This window comes from Nesoenas mayeri (genome assembly GCF_963082525.1).
Source record: "Nesoenas mayeri genome assembly, chromosome: 1".
NCBI classification, from domain to species: domain Eukaryota; kingdom Metazoa; phylum Chordata; class Aves; order Columbiformes; family Columbidae; genus Nesoenas; species Nesoenas mayeri.
The window spans coordinates 121,249,967-121,272,835 of NC_137541.1; the positions used below are offsets into that span (position 1 = coordinate 121,249,967).

The following is a 22,869-nucleotide window of genomic DNA, read 5'->3' on the forward strand; positions in this document are numbered from 1 at the left end:
GGGTTGGAAGATTCATAGTTCTGTGTACACTTATGTCCTATGTAAGGTGAAGCACTGACAGCTCCCCCTGACTTATTGCTAATGATACAAAACCTTCATCTCTGCAGAACTGATGGAAATTTTTAATGCTACCTGCAGCACTTCTGCCTAAGCAACTGACCTAACATACTAAGGGCTATACAAGAGCTGGAGGTAAAAAATAAACCAAATTCTGATGCCTTCAATTGTGAAATGAAAGGGATTTAATATTCTCAGGAAATTCATAGAAACCAAACAGAGAAAAGCTCTTCTTAAGCAGACCTGTGGGCTGTGTGTTTCACAGTCCATAGCTTGAACAGCAGCAGTGAAGTGTCCACCACTGTGTCGATGCTGGTGTGTGGGGTCTGACCGTGCCCTTCCACTGTTGCTTGTTCCAGAAGATCCACCTATAAAATCATAACATGCATAATAACTAAAGAGACACAAAATTTAAAGCCAGCAGTAGAACAATGACAGCATGAAGATATTTAAACTGCTTCAAGGTAAAAACACAAGACCTCTGACAATCACTCACATTTTTCCTCATCTACTCTCTGTTTTTTGTTGAAGCAGCTACCTGTTCCAGCTGATTAAAATAATCGTTTTGATGAGCACAACTGACATATTCATTTTTAATAAAAAGAGAATAAGAGGATATTTATCTGCAAAAGACTCCCGTGATGAGATCAGGAAATAGAGTTTTGTTGGCAGTTAATGAGAAAAACTTACCTGAGCTTGAAGATGTACTAGAGGTGGTTCCTGAAGACTGTGACTGCTCCATGGCAGGACTCGTAGACACACTGTTACTTGTGTTTGTACCTTCGTCTGCTGTTTTCTTAAAGAAACTATGCTGCAGGGCATAATAAGGTTGAATTCGTGTCTTAGGGTCATAATCAAGCATCCTTAAGATGAGGTCTTTGAACTTCAAGTAGTCAGCTACAGTATGACCCGATTCCCCAGCACGACGTCCACCTGGTCCTCCTGTTTCAACTCCTAGTATATTGTGAAGTTTACGAGTTCCGGGTGGTTTGTATTCCTGTTGGGAAGTTAGAAATTGCTTGAAAACAAGTTGTATATTAAGCCTTAGACATGCATAGTTTAAATAGGCCACGAAAGGAAGTAAAATAAAAGTAAGAAACTATTCAACGCTATGGAAAGGAGTATTTTAATCCATCTGTTTTACAACACGGAACAATAATAAACAAATTTACATTTTCAGTAAGGTAAGATGTAAAACAAAGCAGCATCTCACCATTTTATGTATATTTATTCAAAGAGACAGTCCATATTCACATTCTAGTTATGTAACCTACCCTTTTTCCATCTTTGGTCTTCTTCAAGTTCCAAGTGCCATCTGGCAACTTCTCAAAGAACTTTCTTGCTTTTGGTGCTTGGTCAAGGATGTGGGTAGGTGGTATCCCCAGAACTTCCACTATTTTATTCATTTGATCCACCTGTTCCAAACAAAAAATATTTGTGAAGGACATGTAGACAGCTGAGTAGTGTGACAGAGTGACATTCTACAGTCATGTGGGAAGCAAATATTAACCACCTAGACAAGTTCTGAATTAACTGTTAGTTTCAGAAAAATCCAGTTTGTACAAAACAAATTAGTGAATAAGGAGGAAAAGAGGGGACACAGAAACAGAAAATTATTAACAGGTAATTTAGAGGTCTGACACAAGACATTGCTGTCACTGATATTTAATCATTTTAGAATTACTTGACTTACTTAATTTATGCATTACAATTAAACACATGAAAGTAATGAAGAGAATTAACAAAAGTAATAAAATAATCAAATTACTTCTACCATAATATAGCTGCATACCTCATTTGCCCCACTAAAAAGGGGCTCTCCAGTGTGCATCTCAACTAAAATACACCCAAGGGACCACATATCAATTGCAAGATCATAAGGCATTCCCAGTAGCACCTCTGGTGATCGATAAAAACGACTCTGGATATATTGGTATATCTGAAATAAAAGAACACTATTATGACTCTGTATTACAAAACAGAACTACAATGAAACACATTTTTGGTGTAGGGAAAGCCAAGGTGTCAGTCATACTAAAAAGTATTTACACATTACATTAATAAAAATATGTAAATGTTAATTCTTAAGAAAATACTAGTATTCACACTCTCTCGCAAAAAAAAATGCAGATTCACTCATGCTGATAGTATTTTAAACTTTAAGGTTGATGAGCATAACCTTACACAATTACAGGTAATCATACAACAAAATTTTAGTCTGGTATCACCTTAAGAAAAACTCAGACAAGCCACATCAGAATCACAGAACTCTTCAGACAAAACCAATAGTGAAAGATCAAAAGCCACAATTATCATGTGATGAAATGAGATTAAATCATCAGGTGATTCCAGGAACTAGAAAACACCACATAGGAAAAAATAACCTACTCCATTCCCAACTATTCTGCTCATTTCACAAGACTGATAATTCTATCTTGATTATAAACCTGAAGACTGGCTTAAACATAGGCATATTCCAAAAACAAACACACACCACCACAAACTCACATAACAACCAACCAACAAAACCAAATGACAACCAACCATACCATACTTTATATTCTAAGTAACATACAAGTTTATCCAGAACCTTCCACAAAGGTACTAGTACTTCCTTATGACATCTTAAGTCAACTTTTATGAGGAATTACATGGGGGTTTAGTATTTGTGCTTCGTAACATCTCCAAATTAACTTATTATTGACCTAAAGAATCTAGATCTCATTTCACCTCCTGGTATCTTCCTTCACCCCACACTGACTAGTTTCTAGTTTATAGCAAATCTAAATATATGTCTTACCACTCTGACCTGCTCTTCCCAAACTTATCATGGTAAAAAGCAACGAGGTGCTGCTGGTCAGTCCCAACTCCTCAAGAGAGAACTGGGGAACTTCTGTTTAAGTTAGTCCACAAAGTTTCTTAACTCTTCTCATATTAACATAATGATCCCATCTGCAGTATCACTAGTCATACTTCCAAAACTTCATCTCTTTTGCACATTTTTGGGAGTTTTTTTGGTTGTTTAGTTGTTTTTAGCACACAGTTTTCTCAAAGGAAAAAGATACCACTCCCAAATATATAGATAAAACTGCCAAAGGTACACAACTGACCTGGGAAGGCTCAAAATGCTTTTTTCAAATAAACTGAAGTCTAACTTCCATCTATAGAAGTCTTCCTTACCTCTCCAGCTAACAATTTGTTTTTAGGACAAACAACTAAAGCAAAGGTATCCTGAATGGAAGTGGCCATTTGCTCAGTGAAATACAATTATTTCAACCAGGAAAGAGTCTATTTGGACTAGATTATAAGGTGTAAGCTGAACAGTACATTGTGACAAACTTTTCATTGAGCAAACTGTCAGTATAAATCAAACACTTGAGGAATACAATTCAAAGCTCTTCCTAAAGAAAACAGGCTTTGGCATCCAAGCAGAATTACTTATGATCTTAATACATTAACAATGAATGTATATACTTTAACATTTCTTAAAGCAAATATAGAGCTAATTGGCTATGCCGAGTAGACTATGTTCAACAGATTCTAAAAGCTCAAATAAAAAATGCACTCATCTTCAGAGTACATGAATAACAGGACACAATTACAATTTTTTTGACAACTATTTAATACTACAGATCTATTCTAATCTGAAGAACTGTTGACAGAAAGTAATCTAACCCTGTCCTGGAAATGTAAAAAAAATTAAAGAGGCACATACGCTTCTTTACTCATAGTAACAGCATCCCTACACTCAATTCTTTCCACAGTTGCAAAAGTGCTTGTAAAAATGAGTTAGCTATAACCAGTATCTTTAAGAACAAGCTAATGCACTGTCTCAGCCTTCAAATACCTTTTTACTCCCAAGGCACACTCAAAAGAGGACACGCTAAAGTGGAGAGCGTAATCCATATGGAATGGGTAAATAATAAAGGAGTATTTTATTTAATAGCACAGCAGACTTCTACAATCAAGTGCTGAGGTATTCTGCATTAACATGGCATAAAAACATAACCAAGGAGAAAAGAAAGATGGAAAGTTTATTGCTATCATAGAAGCTTATCTGCTGTGGCATTAAAATCCATATGTAAAGCTCCTATGGACTGCTGATCTCTAACATCCTATGTAAAAATTAGTTACTATTTAATTTAAGTCAGTATTAAGGAAGTTTAAATTAGCTATCCAAGTATTATGACTTTAAAATATTAAAATTTTTGAATATATCCAACAGTAGCACAACTAGAAGTTTCACTAATACTCACCCTCTGTCCAAGTTGACACGAACTGCCAAAATCAACAATCTTGATAGCACTTCGTTTGGGGTTACAGAGCAGAATATTCTCAGGTTTTAGGTCACAGTGAATGATACTAAGTTCAGGAGTCGCCAGAAAAAGCAGTGCAGTGCACATCTGCTGTGCGAATTTTCGTGTCAGGTTCAATGAGACACCTCTGAAGTTGGTGTTCCGCAACAGATCATACAGATTGTAGGACAGCATTTCAAAGACTAAGCAGAGATGGTTTCGGAACATGAAGTGGCGCTTCAAATGCACTTTAAAAAGGGAAAGAAAATAATTAACACACATCCTGTGTGGTACATATTAAATACTAATTACAACACAATGCTTAAATATTTTAATCAATATGTAGGAAGCTGACTTGTGAGAAAGATAATACAGCGTTACTTTTTTTTTCCTAGATCTATGGCTATTTCCAGATATTGCTGCCATGCCTAGGGTAGAAGTAACATTTTACACATCTGAAGTGTCTTCAGGTGTACCTCAGTAAAGCTATATTAACAAAAAAAAATATTTAAAAGATAGAAGATACATTTTTTCCAAAATACGCAATCACTCCTCTATTCGCAAAGGCAAACACATTTATGGGTAAAGACAAATGTCAGCAAAACCAGAAGGAGTAGTACAAAGTGTGTGCAACGCAGCCTTTGTTAGAACTCTTGATCTTTTTCAGGGGGGAGTTCATTTCTCCACTCTCCTAAAGCTAAAACTGTATTCGAATCCAAGCAGACTGGAAAAAAAGTATACATAGAGCAACATTTTCTACAGTAAAGCAGATATCACTCTTTAGACTGAATTATTTATTAAGAATTTCCCTTACATTTACACAGAAAATATCTGAATGCCAGATTCATTTAAAACGTAGTAGGACAGTACTGCAATTTATAAGCTATGCCTTCAACTGATTAATTAATAAAACTAATGAATATCCCAAAGGCTTTATATTCACTTAAATCAGGCATAATCTCAATTTATGAAAGCAACCAATCCAGTCCATATCCAAGCAACGTGTTTCAAGAAACAGGTGAAAAGTTAATGACATTAATCTGTTTAGAGGTAAGCAGGGTTTACCAGTCTGTCAATCATTCAGGTTGGTTGCCACAAGTAAAAGAAAACTGAAACAGGAAAAATACTTCAGTCCTCAGATAGAAAGCAACACACTCCCCTTCCTTCATAATGAAATCTTGAAGCAATATTAGTACAATGAGCATTCAGACTTTCAGTTAAGGTCATTAATTGGTGTCCTATGGATTTTTTTTTTTCCTCTGTTACCATTAGCCAGTTTTTCATGTTTCCTTTACAACTTACCTGTAACAATACCGTTTGTTTCCACCCTGATGCCAGTTCTTGCAATACATCATTGTCTAGACTTTTTGTATTTTCTCAACTTTGCCATATTTCCAATATCCTCCCACCATGAAAGCACCAGCATCATTTCATGTCCTTATGGTCCTCCTACACTCGATTCCAATTCCTACACTTGGTTCCAGTTCCTACCCAACTGATCTGTCAGTACCAGTATGCTACTGGCCGGCTACTATTGCCTGCAACCGCCACAGAGTTCAAAGAATTTGGACAAGAGCTGAACTTGCCAAATCTTTCCTTCAGTGAAGACGTGACTTTTAAGCATTTCTCCTCCACTTTGTCACCAATTTTCAAAAAGCTTGAAGACCTTAATACATTCTTACACTTGCGTTAGATCTGAAGGAACTAGAGGAGATCTGACAGAAGTATAGGCAGTTTATATCCCTAAAAATCAGGCTCTACAGTGTATTTAGCAATGTTCCTCCCAAAGTCCACAACGCTTGCAATGCTTTTAGCCTTACTCAGCTATTCTCAGTATCATGTACCTGAAAGGCTATCCAAGGGTGAACTGCCCATATGTCCCCCACACAGGTTTTTTTTACATTAACACGCTGAATGCTTCAATTAAGTTTTGTTGCAAAAGTATGTTCATAAGCAACCGCTCCTATATCTTTCCATGAAGTGCCTAGAGATCTGTTTTCCATGGTCAGTCTTTGCATAGCACAGAATACAAAGTATTCATTCAAACCATGATCTATTTGGGTTTTTTGATCTCTACCAATGCTGTCATGTTCATTAAATAGTGTGTTTAAAAAGGGAGGAACTCTTAAAATATACCCTAACAGATTTTGAAATCAACCTGAAACAAGCCTAAAGCTATTAAATCACCTGCCTAAGCAAAAGCAGTATATTACTTCTCCTCTGTTTAAAATTATCACAACTTTTTTTTCCCCTTTATTTCAGTACTGCTCTCTATATGAAAAAGTCATCCTGCCCTAACTCACGGAGGGAGATTATATGAAGTTTTGGTCCGTTTAATTTTATCTGATGTTACAGACAGACCCTCTAAAACCTTAAAGTTCCAAGAGCTTATTTGGTGATGCTTATAGTGTCGTTATTTGCTGCCTTATAATCTGAAGTCTTTTAATGTTCCAGAAACATCTTTTTGATGCAGTATGCTGTCAAGTTTAGTTTTTGTTTTATGTAAATGTGTTATTAACAAATTTAAAACACCTTAAAAACTCTTAAACTGAATGTGTAAAATGCATTCTAAAGATAATATTCTATAAACAAGTTTAAAAAACCTGAAAACTCAACAGATAATTTAATATCAAAGAATACTGACATTATTTCAAAGGCTAGTTTCTTTCTAAGCTATAGAAAGAAAAATTAGTAATCCAATAGATACATGCAAATCAGAAAAGTATGGCTGTTAGTATTTCAGCTTCTACAAACCAAAATAAGGGATGCTTTAAACCCGTTTCATTTCCTTAATCACACTTTTTCATACTTCTCCATCTCTCTTTACAATGTGCTGTTGCTTTCCCTCCATCATCTTTTTGCCCAGTTCTCCAATCCAAGAAACAGACAGGATTTAATAAAAGATTTTTACATAAGGTGACTTAATTTCATCATTATTATAAAGTTTAAGTAGCATTATAATAGTAAGTTAAGGAAACAGCATTCCCATCTACAGTAACAGTCAAAATTAAAAGCTTTAAAATATTTTCTGAGCTCTAACTGGGCAAGTCTTAACATATACACAAGTCTTATTTCAGTTTTGTTATACAAAACTTTGAGCTTTTCAAACACACACAGTCAACAATTATGATTAAGCTAGCCATGAAACAACTATATGATGTTGTTTTACATCAAATACGCACGCTCTTACCCACGGCAGTTCTGAAATAATGTAAGATATATTCAAAGTAGCAAAAGAGAGGCAACTACCACAGATCGTAGCTCCTATGGAAAAGCTGGTCTGTGCTAACTTCTTCGGGTGTCCATATTATTAACTGGAAAAAGAAAATTCTACGGAAAACGCTACAGAATAACAAGTCTGCTATCCCATATAATTTTATATATTTTTCTTCTAGATCTGTTCCAGTTCCGAAGCAAACTGGAAAATTTATACTAAATAATATTAAGAATTTGAAACATTGTATAATTATTTTAATTTCTTTAGCAACAGAAGCATTAGTTGTAGCATTCTACACTACATAGGAAGATCTAAAATATTAATAATTTGATGAAGTAAAAATTAAGAATAACTATTCAAATACCTATATAGTACTTCATCTCGGTGTCATGTTTGTTCATAAGCTCGAGTAGTCGCACTTCAATCTGGGCTTGGTTTAAGAAAGCCTTCTTGTTTTTTATTATTTTGATAGCCACCCACTCCTGTTCCACTCGATCATAAGCCTTTACAACCTGAAAGAGAAAAATCAAATCCATCAGTAAGATCTCTCAACTCAATTTTTTTATATACAGCAAAACTCACTTTCTAAACTTCCTTTACTTTCCGAACTCAGAGAAAACATTTTTAGACCTTTTATTCTTTCCAGTTAAATTTCCTATCTTAGATTTCTTTTCTTACTTGATACTACAGTAAAGCCACAATTGATAATGTGACATTTCTTGCAATGATGTTGCAAAACAGAACTCAGGCTTCAACAAGCTTCACTAGGGCAAAACTAGCAAGTCATCAAAAGCAATACTGTAAAATGACTGGCAGAATCCAAGGAAAAACTAACAAAAAAACCCCAAAATTACAGCTCCGTTCTCCTGACAGCCTTTTTCTCAAGCCTTGGCCAAAGCTACAAAGAGTCAAAACAAATGTTACTATGTAACATTTGTAATAGGTAAACTCTAGCACCACACTATTGTTTTAAATTAAAAACCCCAACCAAATAGCTAGAAATGTGAACCAATAGCAAAAGGCTGAGGATTTGTTCACTGCAAAATGCTTTACCAGATCTACATATAGTATTCAAATGTTATCTGTAGCAAAAAGAAACAGCACAAAATATGAGTGTCTTGAGCAGGCACTCAGTATACTCAGATTAAGAAAAAAAGAGTTGAAGTTCGAAATGAAACAGGAATACCACTTCAAATTAAATGCATATTCTGGTTCACATGGATTACAGGTTGCTCAGGTGATACACATTACCTGTCCAAACGATCCTTTGCCTATTAAAGAGTCAATTTCATAACGATCCATCCACTTCTCCCCATTTTTTACAATATAGTCGTAGTTGTCATCATCATAGCCATCGTTGTAAACTTTTCGCTCCTTTTTGTGACTGGAATCATCTCCTTGGCCCTGCTGATGCCGCCGTTTTTTTTTTGCATAGTAAACCTAGACATGAGAAGTATATTGCTTAAAAGAGCACTTTTTAGAGCACATGTTCAATAAAGAACAGAATCACCTTTTACAATCATATCTAATCCTGTGATTTTAAAATGCAACTTCTACTACTAAAACAAACAAAATTCTCTCCTGCTATCATTCTATTTGAAGTCATGATACTAAAGGAAAGTCTTGATGACTGATTTAAAAACTCAGAAAGCAGATCTAAATAAATGCACTAATAACACTGATCCCTACAGTTCATAGGGAAGATGCGAAAAGATACATCAGAGTACACTAAACACACAGCAAAATTAAAAATCGTAAGTAGCCCAGAAACAAGAGTTATCAAGTTGCTCCTTTCACAAGTCTGGAAAAGAAAAAATTCCAAGGAAGTCAGTAATCACTGCAGAAATCCCTTCAGATTCCCTACAATTGCCCTAGAGGTGGAAACTAACTGCTGCTTTCCTGTATTAAGCACGTAAATTTTACTTTAGCCAATAATATTTAATTAAATAATTTAGGGAAAACACTTTATTTTCCTTAAAAGTCCTTAGCCACATTCATAACGGTTTAGAGCATGAGTCAAAAGACTGTTTGTGCCACTCATATTTCCTTATCATGCAACAGAAAAAGCTCAACATTTGCTTATAAAAGAACTGAATATGAAGTCCAGGATAAAAAAATTCTTATGTGCTGCACAGAAAGGAGTAACAGGATACCAATGGGATGTGATCTACAGAGAGGTGGCTTGATTCTTATCTCTTCACAAGATCATTCATAGATAATAATAGATTCATAGATAATAACATACTGTAAACAAAAACTTCACATTAATGTACGTTACAAAAGATATCTGGAGCCATTACCTCATTAATATGCTTGTATGTTTTGATCAAATCTACGGAGAGTTTCCTCAACGGAGCAGTGGCTGGATCACGGAAAGACTGGGGCATCCGCCTCTGTAATATGACCATATCAAAATTTAGAAAAAACACTAGGACTTTAATGATATAACTACTACACCAAATTGTGATATTCCTCACAGATGTGTGTTATTTCACTGCAACATCTTTTTCTTAAGTGGATATTAAAAAAAAGAAAACAAATATAGGAATCAAGAGAAATTAACAGTTTAGTTAAATGACTTGACAGGCGTAATTAAATTCCTGCCTCTCCTCCCATTATGCCTAACAGGCTTAGTCCCAATAAACACTTCTTCCTGCAGTCAAAAATACAGCTCCTTTGACAACAGAGATTCTTGCTGACATTACTCCTCTACCTCATGACTGGTACATGAACTGCAACTGTGTTTCATGTGTAGCTGTATTAAAACCACAAATGGAAGTTAACAGTAATAACTACTGGAGAACTGTGCCAGCTTGCCACATTTAAACTGTATTAAATTCAAAAAAAATAAAAAAAAAATCTCAGGTCTATTATGCTTTGCAATATCCAGGCCTAAATCCAGATCTAAAACCTAAAGATAATCTAAATAAATCTCAAGCGTGCACACGGACACCATACCTACTTTCAATGTTTTAAAACAATATCCCTAAAAAGGTAGTTATGCTCTTCATTTGTATTTCCCACTACATTTAGGACAAAATCATCTTCAACAGCAGGCCATTTTTTTAAAATCACTTTCCTGAAGAAACAAGACACGTGTAATAAAATTGTGTGCCTCTGTTTTGTTTGCACACTTCTGTTCCTCCTTAAGTTCTGTTTGAAATCTCAGAACATAAAGTTCCTGAAAAGATAAAGTTCTGAGTGGCAAGTTAGAGGTGAGCAGAATCCCCAGTGAAGGCAGAAAAAAAAACTAAGTCACAAAACTTCATTTGGCTGACTCCCTTCTTGGCAGACACTTAACTAACAACAGCACAACTGCACCACCAGACAAGCTCTGGCAACCTCTCTGGTAAGAGTGTCAGATGGCGAGCCAGGAGAGAGAGGGATGAGGATAGTGCAACTGCTCTGCTGGCCTGCCTCTCTTTATTCCCTCTCTCTGCAATGACACGAAAACCAGAGGACATGTTTAAGCAATGCCACTGCAGAAAAGTTTGTTTCACAGATGCTAATGCTGCTTCTATTTCCTTACTCATTATTAAGGGGGCTAGGTGACCAAACGCCACCACATTCAGCCTTACAAGTCTCATCTCACACCATCAAAGATGCTCATGCTTGTAACTCTCTTCACTTCCAAGTGCTTCATCTGACCTGCTGCCTCCTATTACCATTAAAGTTATATGCAGCCTCCCACAGAGCTGAGGCAAGAGCATAAGCTATCAATAAAAATAATGAAACTGAGTTTCAAATCAGTATTGCTGAACTAATAAACGAACTGGAAAACCGTAACTGCTCCTCTGTTTTTCATGATATTACCTAATTATAGTGGTAGCTGTTCAAAAAGCTCATTTCCTTACCCAATGACCAAATACAAAAATCACATTGAAGTGATCCCAAAAAATTCTCTCAAACAGAAGCAATAAAGAGAGTTTGTGCTTCTGAGACTGAGCCTGAACTCATGACCCAAGTGGCCACACCAGAAAGCTGAGCTCACCATCTGCTCCGGTGGATGCACAGACTGCATCAGAGGAGGAAATGGGACATGTGCAAGGGTGAGGGAGCAAGAAAAAGCGTGAACAAGCAAGAGAGCTAAAAAGTGGGGGAAAGGTAGAAAATTGCCAGTAAGCTTACTGCACCTGCCTGAGGCTGGGACTCCCAACAGGTACAATATTGAGTGGAGCTGAAGGCTCACAAGAAACAGCAATTCAAAGCTTTAGTGCACACCCGTCCAAATAAGTCCATGTACAGATTTTTACACCCCTGCAAGACTGGTGACCTGGGGTCTTTTTGATTAGGGAACATTTGCCTGAGATGATAAAATAGAGTTAACCTCCCCTCAGGGAGTTTTAACCCAAGTCATGCCCTAGGTGTTTGGTCCAGTGAATTCGCTTTTGGATATGCCCACTACCATCAATCTCCCTTTAGCAGGTTTACCAAATTAATTCCTTTATTCTGTATACAGAATACAACCATTTTGCAAACATCAGGAAACTCTGTATCAAACTTTCCAAAACAAACTATTTGACAGTTCCAAAACATTTTTGTTCCTTGCTTTCATCTGTCAGACACATGTTAACCATTAAACAAATCACACCTAAATATGATCGCTTTTGCTTCTTTCTAATGGCACTGTTAATCAACTAAAAGGCATCTAGTCCTAATCCAAACTGTCACCATTACGGGCTTCCCAAATGCAAGTATTTCCTTTAAACTCTTAACTTGACTTAAAGAGATAATTGGAACACAGGAACACCAGTAGATTTTGCTAGTAATGGAAACCACGCTTCTTCCTGATGATGGAAGACTATGGAACAAAGTGGTCATTACCCATTTTATACAATAACACACTCAAATTCTTTATCATTGGGGTAATGCTGATTTCCCTCTTGGCTTCACAGAATGCTCAACCATTTTAAAAAAAAAAAATCCATTCCGCAAGCTTCAGTCTCTATCTTGTGGCCAGACAGCAACACTGCAACCTCAGATCTTCCCAAAGATAGAACATAAATCAGGAGATGTATTTCAAAACTGAGAAACAGGAAACTACCATCACTACAATTATATGCGCCAATAGATACCCATCACATTCTGACTGGTCCACACTTACGCTTCAATTGAAACAGTACAGCTACCTGGGATAGTACCATGATGGAAATTCGAGTAAGAAAAATTAAATTTTATTTTCTTACAATGCCAAGAAGTAACCCGTAACTAATCTAAACAAAGAAGAATCATCAAATAAACACACAAAAAGGCAACCAAGAGCCTCACTTATGTGTACTCCACATGTGAGACAAACCACATTTTAAGGAAACTACAACTTTTAACTCAGGTATGTTACTTTAACTAGCACAGTCTTTTAGGTTTAATGAATGGAGGAATAGATAATGTACTTCTCTCTCTTTGGACATATGCTTTGTTATCTAAAAAACAGATGGCACTGTTCCTCACTAAAGGCATTTTATTTTTTATTATGGGAAATTCCAAGCAGAGATATGTATTCTGTTAATGGAATGCTTTAACTCAGGTGTTTTTTTAAAAGATCCATCAACATCCACATTCATTAAAAAAGAAGATAAATCCTGTTTGCGTAAAGTGCATGTTTCATTTCACAATCAGAATAAATAATGAAGGTTTTATATTATAAGGGTAACTTTTAGCAAGAATTCCAATTGTAATGACCTATTTAATAGACTCTCACATTAAATAACTGAACGGACCAGCCTCATCTCCTACACCACTTGCTGTTCAAAACTTCTTGCATCACAACAATGTAGGACAGGAAGTCAACATTAATTGTGTACCATGGTGGGCAGCCTCTAATAGATGGTGTCTCCAGAGGGTAAACAAAACAGATGTTTAATTGCTATAACCGCAAGCCACAGTAACACTTCCCCATAATATACAGCAAAATTCAGATTTTTAGAAAAATGACCATATGTGCCAAGACTCTTCTTCAAACTGACTGTACTCAGAGCCAGAACTATATGCAGGTGGGGACAGAATTTCAGTCCAATTACTTTAATCGTTAACTTGTGTTTTGTGAGTACTTCCCTTTCTGGCTTCTTTCCCCAAATAGAAAAGTTTGCTGAATAGAAGTAATGGTAAGAACCAGGCAAGTTTGTTGTTAGAAAAATAAATACAGCCAGTAACAAAACTAGGGTCATCTGCTAAGATTTTATCCTGCTTGATTCAGTCCAACTATTAAAAAAAAAAAAACAGTGGGCAGCAGGGGGCAAAAGGGGAATGAAAAACCCCACTCTGAAGTTCTTGTTTCCAGAGCATAAACATATTTTTCTACAAAAAATGTCTGAAACAGTTGGACAGTGAGAGAAATGCTTTCACTGAAAGGAAATGCATGCTCCCATTCCTGACAGAGCCTTCTGAAGTCTGATAGTCACTAATAACAATGTGTTTGATTAGGTAGCTGAAGTAACTGAACTAAGGATTTGCTACTGCTGGCTAGAACACTAACTTTGCAATGATCTAGTTGCCATCAATACAATCTCTGACCAACACAGGGTGAAGCAAAACCTAGAATCTTGCAGGTGATAAGTGATCTTAGATACATATCGAGAGAAAGATGTTTAGCAGTCAGCCTGACCTTTGAATTCCAGGTGCTTTGTGAAAGCCAAACTGTTGGAATTTGTTACCAAAATCTGCCCAGGAATCTCACCTCAACTTCTTTATCAGATAAATCAATTTTCTAATCTTTTGTACTTAACTGAAAAAAAGTTTCAAGCAATCTGAGTGACCATGATAAAGATAAATATTAGCACAGCACAAAAGAAATGCTTGTTTGAAGTAGTAAAAACTTTTCAGCTCTTATATTCACATCAGGCTACGCTGAACTCTCAAGACGCAACCAGTTGAAACAGGACAAAGAAATACTACTGTTTGTTACTGCTAAAGGAGAAAGGTCCCACAGACCTCACCTTTTCTATTCACTCTAGTCCACTTGCTCTTACTGTTTTCCTGAAGCAGGCTTTGGCACTTGTCAGAGAGTTAAGACCACAAAACCAAGAGCAGGACTCCATCCTGCCAGCAGGCTAGGCATTTGGTGAAGCACAGATAAAAAGTAAATCCTTACAGTCCAGCGGTTTTCAGGGAACAAAAGCCTTAAGGCTGAGTACTGAAGAGAAAAAGAGCTGGAAGTTTTAAACTGTAATTTAAAACCTCATAAATAAGTGAAAAACAAGGCAACTTGGCTGGCTTTGAAGTATCTTCCTATTATTTGTTCCTTGCCAATGATGGGAAGAGTAGGTTTTGGTGACCATCAGCATAAAGTTTATGTAAATAATCTTTTAAGGGTAACATATAATATAAATACACATCATTTATACAGCTTTAATATAAATTGTCATAACTGTTTCCTAACTTTTAATCTGCAACTGTGAATGATTCATAAAATACAAGAATATGGTCTGCAAGCCATTACAGCTCAAAAAAACAAACAGGACAAAGCAGGAATAAAACCAATACATTAATATTCAAGGGCTAGCTTCCCCATTATTTGGTTATGAATGAAAATCATTACAGGAACTTGAACAAGACAATGTCCCTCCAAAAAAGGAGTCAGTCCTCAGTAAAAAGAAAGACACAAAACCTGAAAAATCATAGTAAGTCAGATCTTTGGTATTTATCAAAATGGCACTGTTTACAGAAAATGCTGCTGTTTTACATGCTGAAACTTAACAGCCATTCTCAGCAACTAACAGGCGCTATCCTTATATATCTTACTGTAGTCTGAAGAAGCTTTCTTTCAGAGAAGAGCTACTATCAAGAGCTACCCATTATTTCTATAAAACTTCAGCATCCCAAAAGCTGAGACTTCATCCCTGCATTTTTCCAAGCTAGTCACTTTTCCCTGGATTTGGACAAAACACTCTGTTTACAAAGTTCAGCAAAACGCAGGCATCAAGAAAGCAACCTTTGTAACGTTTGCATTGTCAATTCCGTCAATGAAAGATTGACTCAGAGATATATGAAGCCGCTCAGCATACAATTTAACAGACGGTTAGTTCGGAAGAGGGATGTTTATCGGCACAGCTATTTGGGTGAGGGGCGGGCGGCCTCTCCCCGCAGCAGGCAGCGGGTCCCGCCGCGCGGCGCAGTGTGGCACTCCGGCCAGCAGGTGGCGGCTGCGGCGCGGGAAAGAGCTTCGCCCGGCGGCGCCGGCAGAGCCACCGCCGGCCCCGGGAGAGCCCCGCCTCACACACCCGGCTACCGGAGCGACAAGGTAACGGATGGAGCGCTCTCGGGGCAAAAGGGCTGGCAGCTCGCTGTTGATCAACTGTGGGACGCTCGCACCCAAATGGGCTTCTCTGAGGCTGTTGAAAGCGATGGCACCAAAGCTGACCCGACCGTCTGGGCTGCCGACAACCACTGTTGACATTAGGAAGTTCTGGGAAACAGAAGCTCAGAGATCTAACTTGTTATCTGTTTGACTGGATGCAAGACATGGCATTATAAGCATCTACCCTTTAGGAACTGCACCTCCTGTATCTGCCAGAAGTCACCTTTTTCTTCCTCCTATTTTTCATGGCTGTATTAGATAAATTTATCAAGCTTTCTACTCTTTCTTTTGCTGTCTGAGTTCAAAACATGGTCTTCTCAACCGTATGTACTTGAAAACATAGAAGAATGTCACCTTATGTGACTGAAGAGAGTTTGCAATTGCTAAAAGCTTACTCTCAAGGGTGGGTGTCAAGACCATGGGACCAGACTCCTTTCAGTGGTGCACAACAGAATGAGGGGCGATGGGCACTGACTGAAACACACGGGTTCCATCTGAATATCAGGTGAAACTTTTTACTTTGAGGGTGACGGAACACTGAACAGGCTGCCCAGAGAGGTTGTGGACTCTCTTTCTCTGGAGACATTCAAGATCCGCCTGGACACATTCCTGTGTGATCTGCTCTGGGTGAACCTGCTTTAGCAGGTGGGTTGAACGAGATGATCTCCAGAGGTCCTTTCCAACCCCAACCATTCTGTGATTCTGTGATACAAGCTTTAGTAACAGACAAGCACATAACAAAGGAAAGAACTGGTGGTGGGACTCCAACAGAGCACTGAAACAACCACACAAGGATGGTTCAGAAAGTGATCTCTCAAGAGTTTTTCAGAATTGACATATACAGGACAGAACTGCTTTTATCAAGGACAGAGAGAAACAAGTTGCAGCATATTCAAGGCAATACCTTGAATAAAAGGGATTCCTGTAGAAAAGGCATAAAGAAATAATCTATAAGATGTATGTGTCATTCAGACATGAAGATCTAGTTGGTATGCAGATTACATCTGGAGCAGAAGGCAACATGGTAGTCCACAGCAATGGGGTCATGTAAGACAGCACAAAGCCTTCAACAACAGGGTGTCATGGCTTTTATAAGAAGAAAAAAGACTAAGAGTTACATTTTAATCAAGATGAACTAAAGTTGATAAAAGGGCTACTGAAAAAGAAAAAACAAGAAGTATTTTTTTGTAGAGACTAGGTCTAGAGCAGATGATCTAACTCACCAGCATAGAGATATTAGCAGGATTTGGTTTTGCAGATAAGATTAACCAGAAATGCAGTGCAAAAGTAAAAAGCCATTCAGATTCCCCAACAGAAGCTCATACAGAACATTCACACCAACCCGGAATCTGCTGAGAACTCTATATGGCACTTGTTGACAGGAGAAGCACAAGAAGTCAAAAGAAGAAAGAGTCACAAAAGACAAGCAGTCAGAAGACTTCAAGTTGGCCACCAAAGTGAAGGGTGCTGAAAGCAGCTCACAAAGGATGAAGGAGTAAGAGTTCTGAGCAGCTTAGGCAGAGGACTATAGACTTCGACAATGCAATTACAGTAAAATAGGAAGACAGAAGCTACAATGCACAAAAAACCAAGACAGAACTGGAAAAATAAAAACATTGATTCCAAAATTCTGTCAGTGGTGCAAAGACAGCTTGGTTGCCATTATCAAGGTGGCCAGCTGATCATTTCTTCATAGGGATAACTTCTCAGAGCCAACCACAACTTTTCCCCTACATTTACATCCCCATCTCAATGGGCCGCATTCTTTAGTCAACAGTTCTTGGCTATTCACTAAAAACTATTCTTCAGCTTTCTAATATTCAGCTACCATTTAAAAGCCATTGTGACCACATGGATGGCAATACACCATAAAGTTTCTGGATCTTGCCTTTTGGTTTGAAAATATGAACAACTAAGCACTAACATACACTAAAACTCACAAATGTGATGCCAGATTCTAACACCTAGATTAAGTACCTTGAAAAGTTTAAGAAACACAGCAACTTTTCTTAATTGGCAGACTGATTCACTAACCTAATTGTGGAGGTTTCGGGGGAACCTTTAACCTAGAAAAACTCACATAAAATACCTTTGTAGATGTCTCAAGCTAAATACTATTATAGATGAGCAGACTTACTCTTCCTACTGAATGGCTCTTATGAAAGCATAAACATCTTTTGTCAGCTCCATTGACTTTACCATTCTTCACAGAGCTCTTAGCCGTTACAGATCTTCAAATCCTAGTATCAAACACCCTGGCACTTAGTTTGACCATTCCCATCCTCTTTAGTCTTTCCCTCTTTCTGCGTAAGTGCCTTTCTACAGAGCAGATCTTGATGGTACTGTAGATTTTTCTACCCAAGTCGACTTGAGCACAAGAAGAGACCTGACACTGGTAGCAGCAAAAGACTTCACTCTTGATCCTCTTGAAATGGAACAAGCCTCATCAGCCTGCACCAAATTTGAAGCTCTGACTTACAGATTTCCACACTTCAAGCTTTGACATCTATCTGCATTCATGTCTCCACAACTGGGCTGTGTCATTTTAAAGAAAGCAACAGAATTCTCCCTTACATAGGCAAATACCAGCTCTTGTGACTAGCAACCTAGCACTATTAATTAGGAAGCTACTTCAGCAGTTCTAGCAACTGAAAAGTGGTAAGAAACACTGATCTTGACAGCTCAAAAGCACCCATGATCATACTAGTCCCTGTGTTCATTTTACCTCCTTGCAATAGTAAGTAGTAAATTAGTAACAGGAAAACCACAATGATGGCACAGCTTTAGATTTTGCCTTTCTTCTTTTTTAAAGCAGGTATCTTCCTTAATAAAATGTCTTTTGTGCAAACCTCTCTATTCCAGAGATACTAAGTAGTGATTCTGCATTAGAACATGTAATAAAGCAATCACATTCTAACATCAAACAGCCCGGGAAAAAAAAGCATTACTATTAAACTCTCTTTCCAAATCTCCACTTGGACAATCTTTCTCCCTTCTCATCTAATAAATGTTAGAAATAATCACAATAAATATATACCAGACATTTAAAAACAACTTCCTGAAACTTATTTGTCCACCCACCCCTGAAGAGTCATAAGTTAGTTAAAAAAAGTTTTAAAAAGTTAAAAAAACCCAAACAAACAAACTCCCTCCCCCCTCCCCAAAAAAAAAAAAACCACAACAACATAGCCCCTGATCCTGTAATTTATGGGTGTATAATATATTTAGAATAAGAATTATGACATCTAAAATGACTTTTTTGTTATCACTTACCTGGTTTGTTAATGTTAGAGGTTGCTGAATCTGGTCAGCATACGATAAGGCAGAAACCTGTTGGTCGCTTATGTTCTGCTGCCGACGATCACTGTACTGCTGATGTGAATGGGACATCTGTCCAGCCATCTGAAGGCCAGCAGCATGGAATGAAAACGATGGTGCAAGCCGAACAGATGAAGGTTTGCATGCTGAAGTCTCTCCTCCTGCAAAGACAATGAGAGTTTTTAATGCAGTTAATGGCTTGAAAATATTTACCTCAGTTTGTCTCCTAGCTCACAGCACTTATGAACACTAATAGTTTCACCATTTTAACTTACACAAGAGTTTTCATACACAATGAACCCAGAAATCATCCTCATGTGAAGATTACCTGGCTAAAGTTCTTCCCATTTCATTATGACAAATTGTTCATTAATCATTTATTCCTATTTGTCCTTAACATCTCTTTTCTCACATCTTCACCTATGTGTCATAACTCAATTGGAATTTGACAGGGTTTATTTTCAAAGATATGACTTTTGTGTATGGATTCTATGAAAGCCAGAAAAACACATAAGTTCTACCTTGCAAAGCTGCCCACAGCAACTTTCCACACCAATTGTACCATAAGAAAAAAAAAGGCTAGTGCCCAGCCACAGCAGCTCATCTTCCCTGGCTTCAATTGTTTATGCCTTCCTATGAACTACATTTTTTACCTTCCACCCTTCTTCCAACACACACGGTACTTCAACTCAGCTTCCTGACTCCTACTGCTGAGTTTTGTCAAGCCATAGGTAGCAAGCACCGCAACTTGAATTAATGCTTTTTTGGCAAGGTGAAATCAGACCGCAAGAAGCAACTGCAAAGCAACTGCAAAGCAAGAGACAAACAAAACACTTGGTGTCAAGTTGCAGGAGAATGGCAACTAGATTCTGTAACATCCTGAAAACTGCCTAATTCTGCAGGCATAGAATCTGCCTCTGAGTGGGACAGATCCTGCACTTCTCAACTCTTGTTTCAGACATCTGTCAGATGTCCTATAATTGGTTCAGTCTACTTCTAACTTCACTGTCCTCTAACAGTGGAAGAAAGCTTGAAATACAATTTGGTTTTCTTCGTTTGCTAACGAAAGTTTAGCGCATTCCACATCTAACATCCATCCTTTTGCTTTTTGCTGACTATGCTAGAGGGGGGAAATTCTCCAAATGGATGCTATGCTGGCACAACGTAAGAGACAGAGCAGGATGGGACAAGCAGCCAGGCACACTGAAGCCAACACTGCCACTGAATGAATACACATGGAATCAGAAGCTGAAATCTGGAAGTACAATTATTGGTGAAGATTAAATTTAGAAGCAAGATGTGAAATAATCAAGCATCTTAACAAGCAAAGGAAATCCACATTTCCTTTACAACCAAAACCTTGCAAGAACATATAATCAGCAGAAAACTGAAGATGAACACTGCCCATTGATTTCACTTTCTGTAAAACAACTGACTGCTCAATTCACGACCTATTCTAAATTAAGAAAAAATAAAATATTGAAATGATACTTTATCATTGACTCAGCACCTATCAGGGCAGAAGAAGAACTGCATGGGATGAAATCAAATACCATTTTACATTAAGAACATTTTTTAAAAACATATTTAAAAAAAAGTCAAAATAATATTCAAACAGCTACAAATAAGAAAGCCTATATATACTATAATCACTATTACTTTAAAAGGGGTGAAGTGAATTGTACAGTAAAATACCCACTGACAGATCACTGGTATTTTTCTCCAGTGTTACAATTCAGTACTACTAAAAGACTAACAGAACAAACTGCTCCAGAAAATGAACTGGCTACCCACAAGCACACACATATTTTCATAATGTTTCATTACATCATCATACATTTTAATTAAAAAAAAAACAAAAAAAACCCAACTTTTAAAAAATATAACTAAGATATATAAAAACTAGGGGTTTGTGTGCATTATGGTGCCTCTGGTAACATAATAAAATATCAAGATGACCTTACAAATGGAAATAAAGACATTCTTGACCTAAAACCATTATAAGCTAAATCAACTTAACATTGTACAGAAGATTACTCTAACTCTTCTATAAAACGTCCATTAAAAACTGCATTGTGATTTTTTAACACAAATACAGATCCTAGTAAGCTCTGAAAGTGAAACTGCCCTTCAACATTTAAAGATACAGTGAAAATGTAAACTTTTAAAAATAGTTGCATCTTTTTCTGTTTTCATTCCAAGTAATCTCTTATGAACTGGGCAACAGATTGTCGCCTTCTTTTTTAAATTTAAAATTATGTATTATGAACTTCACAAGTTCATATTTAAATACAGTGGGAAAACATGTGCAAAGATTCTAACGCATCAGCCAATTTCTCTTGAAGATATCATGGTTCCTTTATATATTAATGCATCTGTCACTTAAATCACATAAAAACTCTACATCAATATTTTTCTCACTACTTTATTTTCTTAATATCTAAATTCCATTTTTACTAGAGAATCAGAGTTAATCTTCCATCTGTACAACTTGGTAAATTTAGTGTACTTCTAATTTTCAAGATATACTGAATACTCCTCTAAGAGTGGGTGAACACATGTAAGACGGTATTTGGTATGACTACTTTCTGCTCTTAATTTCTGCTGATTTTCTGCTTAACCTGAAAAAAAAAATCTTATTTAGCAACATCATGGTGACTGAATTAAAATTTAAAAATATTTAATTTCAAAAATACCATTAATTCTAAACTGTAGAGCCAATTACTTTAATAGTTTTATTTCTTGTAATTTTTTTTACCCCAGCCACAATCTCCCAATAGCATACTAGATATCTAGCATATTAGATAACGTAATAAAAATATTTTTTACTCTTAAAAAAAATTCTGCACTTGCACCTGTCCCTAAAAAAGCACAAAAATCCAGATAGCATGCAGTTCTCATTTAATGTTTGACTTCACAGTATCTTCTGACACTCACTCAAAAGATGACAACAAATGCAAGAATAAACTGAATAACGCACTATACACATTTAAAATAAAACTTTTAAACATAATCATCTTTATTTTTAAAGTTATTTTTTAAAAACAGGTTAGAAATATAATTAACCCACAAAAGAACGGTCATAATACTGACATTTCACATCAGCTTTGAACTTTTGATGCTTGCACACCCTTTCTCTTCTGAGTCCACTAGCAGGACAAAGAGGCTGTAGCTTTCCTCATTTTCCAAACTATCAATGGTCAGCTGGACCAACTCAGTTAATTCAACAGCAACACCTCAGAAAAAAGGAGCTTTCTAATTTGTAACAAGATGACTGGACTGCAGAGTCACAAAGAAAAGTTTCTCTAAGAACCACAGTTCAACAAATAACGTATTTTATTCATTCAATTCAATTCAATTCAATTCAAGTATTTTTTGAAGAGTCAATGTTTGTGATTAACAAGCATTTATCTATTTGCTTGGAGATAAGTTATGCACAACCTATGATGTCACCAGTATAAAAAGTTTCTTGTTGGATACAATTTTTATTAAGTATTGTTCTCTGGTAGAAATGTGAACTGATTTCAGAGAGGACTGAATCTTAGAAAAGGGGGCATTATTAAACACAAGAGCCTGGCTAGAGTCTCAAGACCTGAAGTCTACTACAAGTAGAGGGCTGGAAATTGGCTAACTCACACAGCATGTTCTTACACCAAACAGAAAGGCATTTTAATAGTCTCTGTGAAAAT

General features: G+C 36.8%; 1 protein-coding gene across 2 annotated transcripts in view; it reads right to left on the reverse strand.

The window, feature by feature from the left end:
* DYRK1A (dual specificity tyrosine phosphorylation regulated kinase 1A) overlaps positions 1–22,869 on the reverse strand; it is a 90,472-nt gene that overhangs the window by 5,884 nt on the left and 61,719 nt on the right. For both annotated transcript variants that reach the window (XM_080363537.1, XM_080363538.1), the window contains 9 exons: positions 19,136–19,341; positions 9,870–9,962; positions 8,821–9,009; positions 7,934–8,081; positions 4,314–4,600; positions 1,850–1,996; positions 1,332–1,472; positions 748–1,054; positions 301–425 (listed from right to left, as the gene is read on the reverse strand). In XM_080363537.1, the coding sequence (XP_080219663.1) occupies positions 301–425; positions 748–1,054; positions 1,332–1,472; positions 1,850–1,996; positions 4,314–4,600; positions 7,934–8,081; positions 8,821–9,009; positions 9,870–9,962; positions 19,136–19,341 (1,643 nt within the window). The remainder of the gene's footprint in view (positions 1–300; positions 426–747; positions 1,055–1,331; positions 1,473–1,849; positions 1,997–4,313; positions 4,601–7,933; positions 8,082–8,820; positions 9,010–9,869; positions 9,963–19,135; positions 19,342–22,869) is intronic.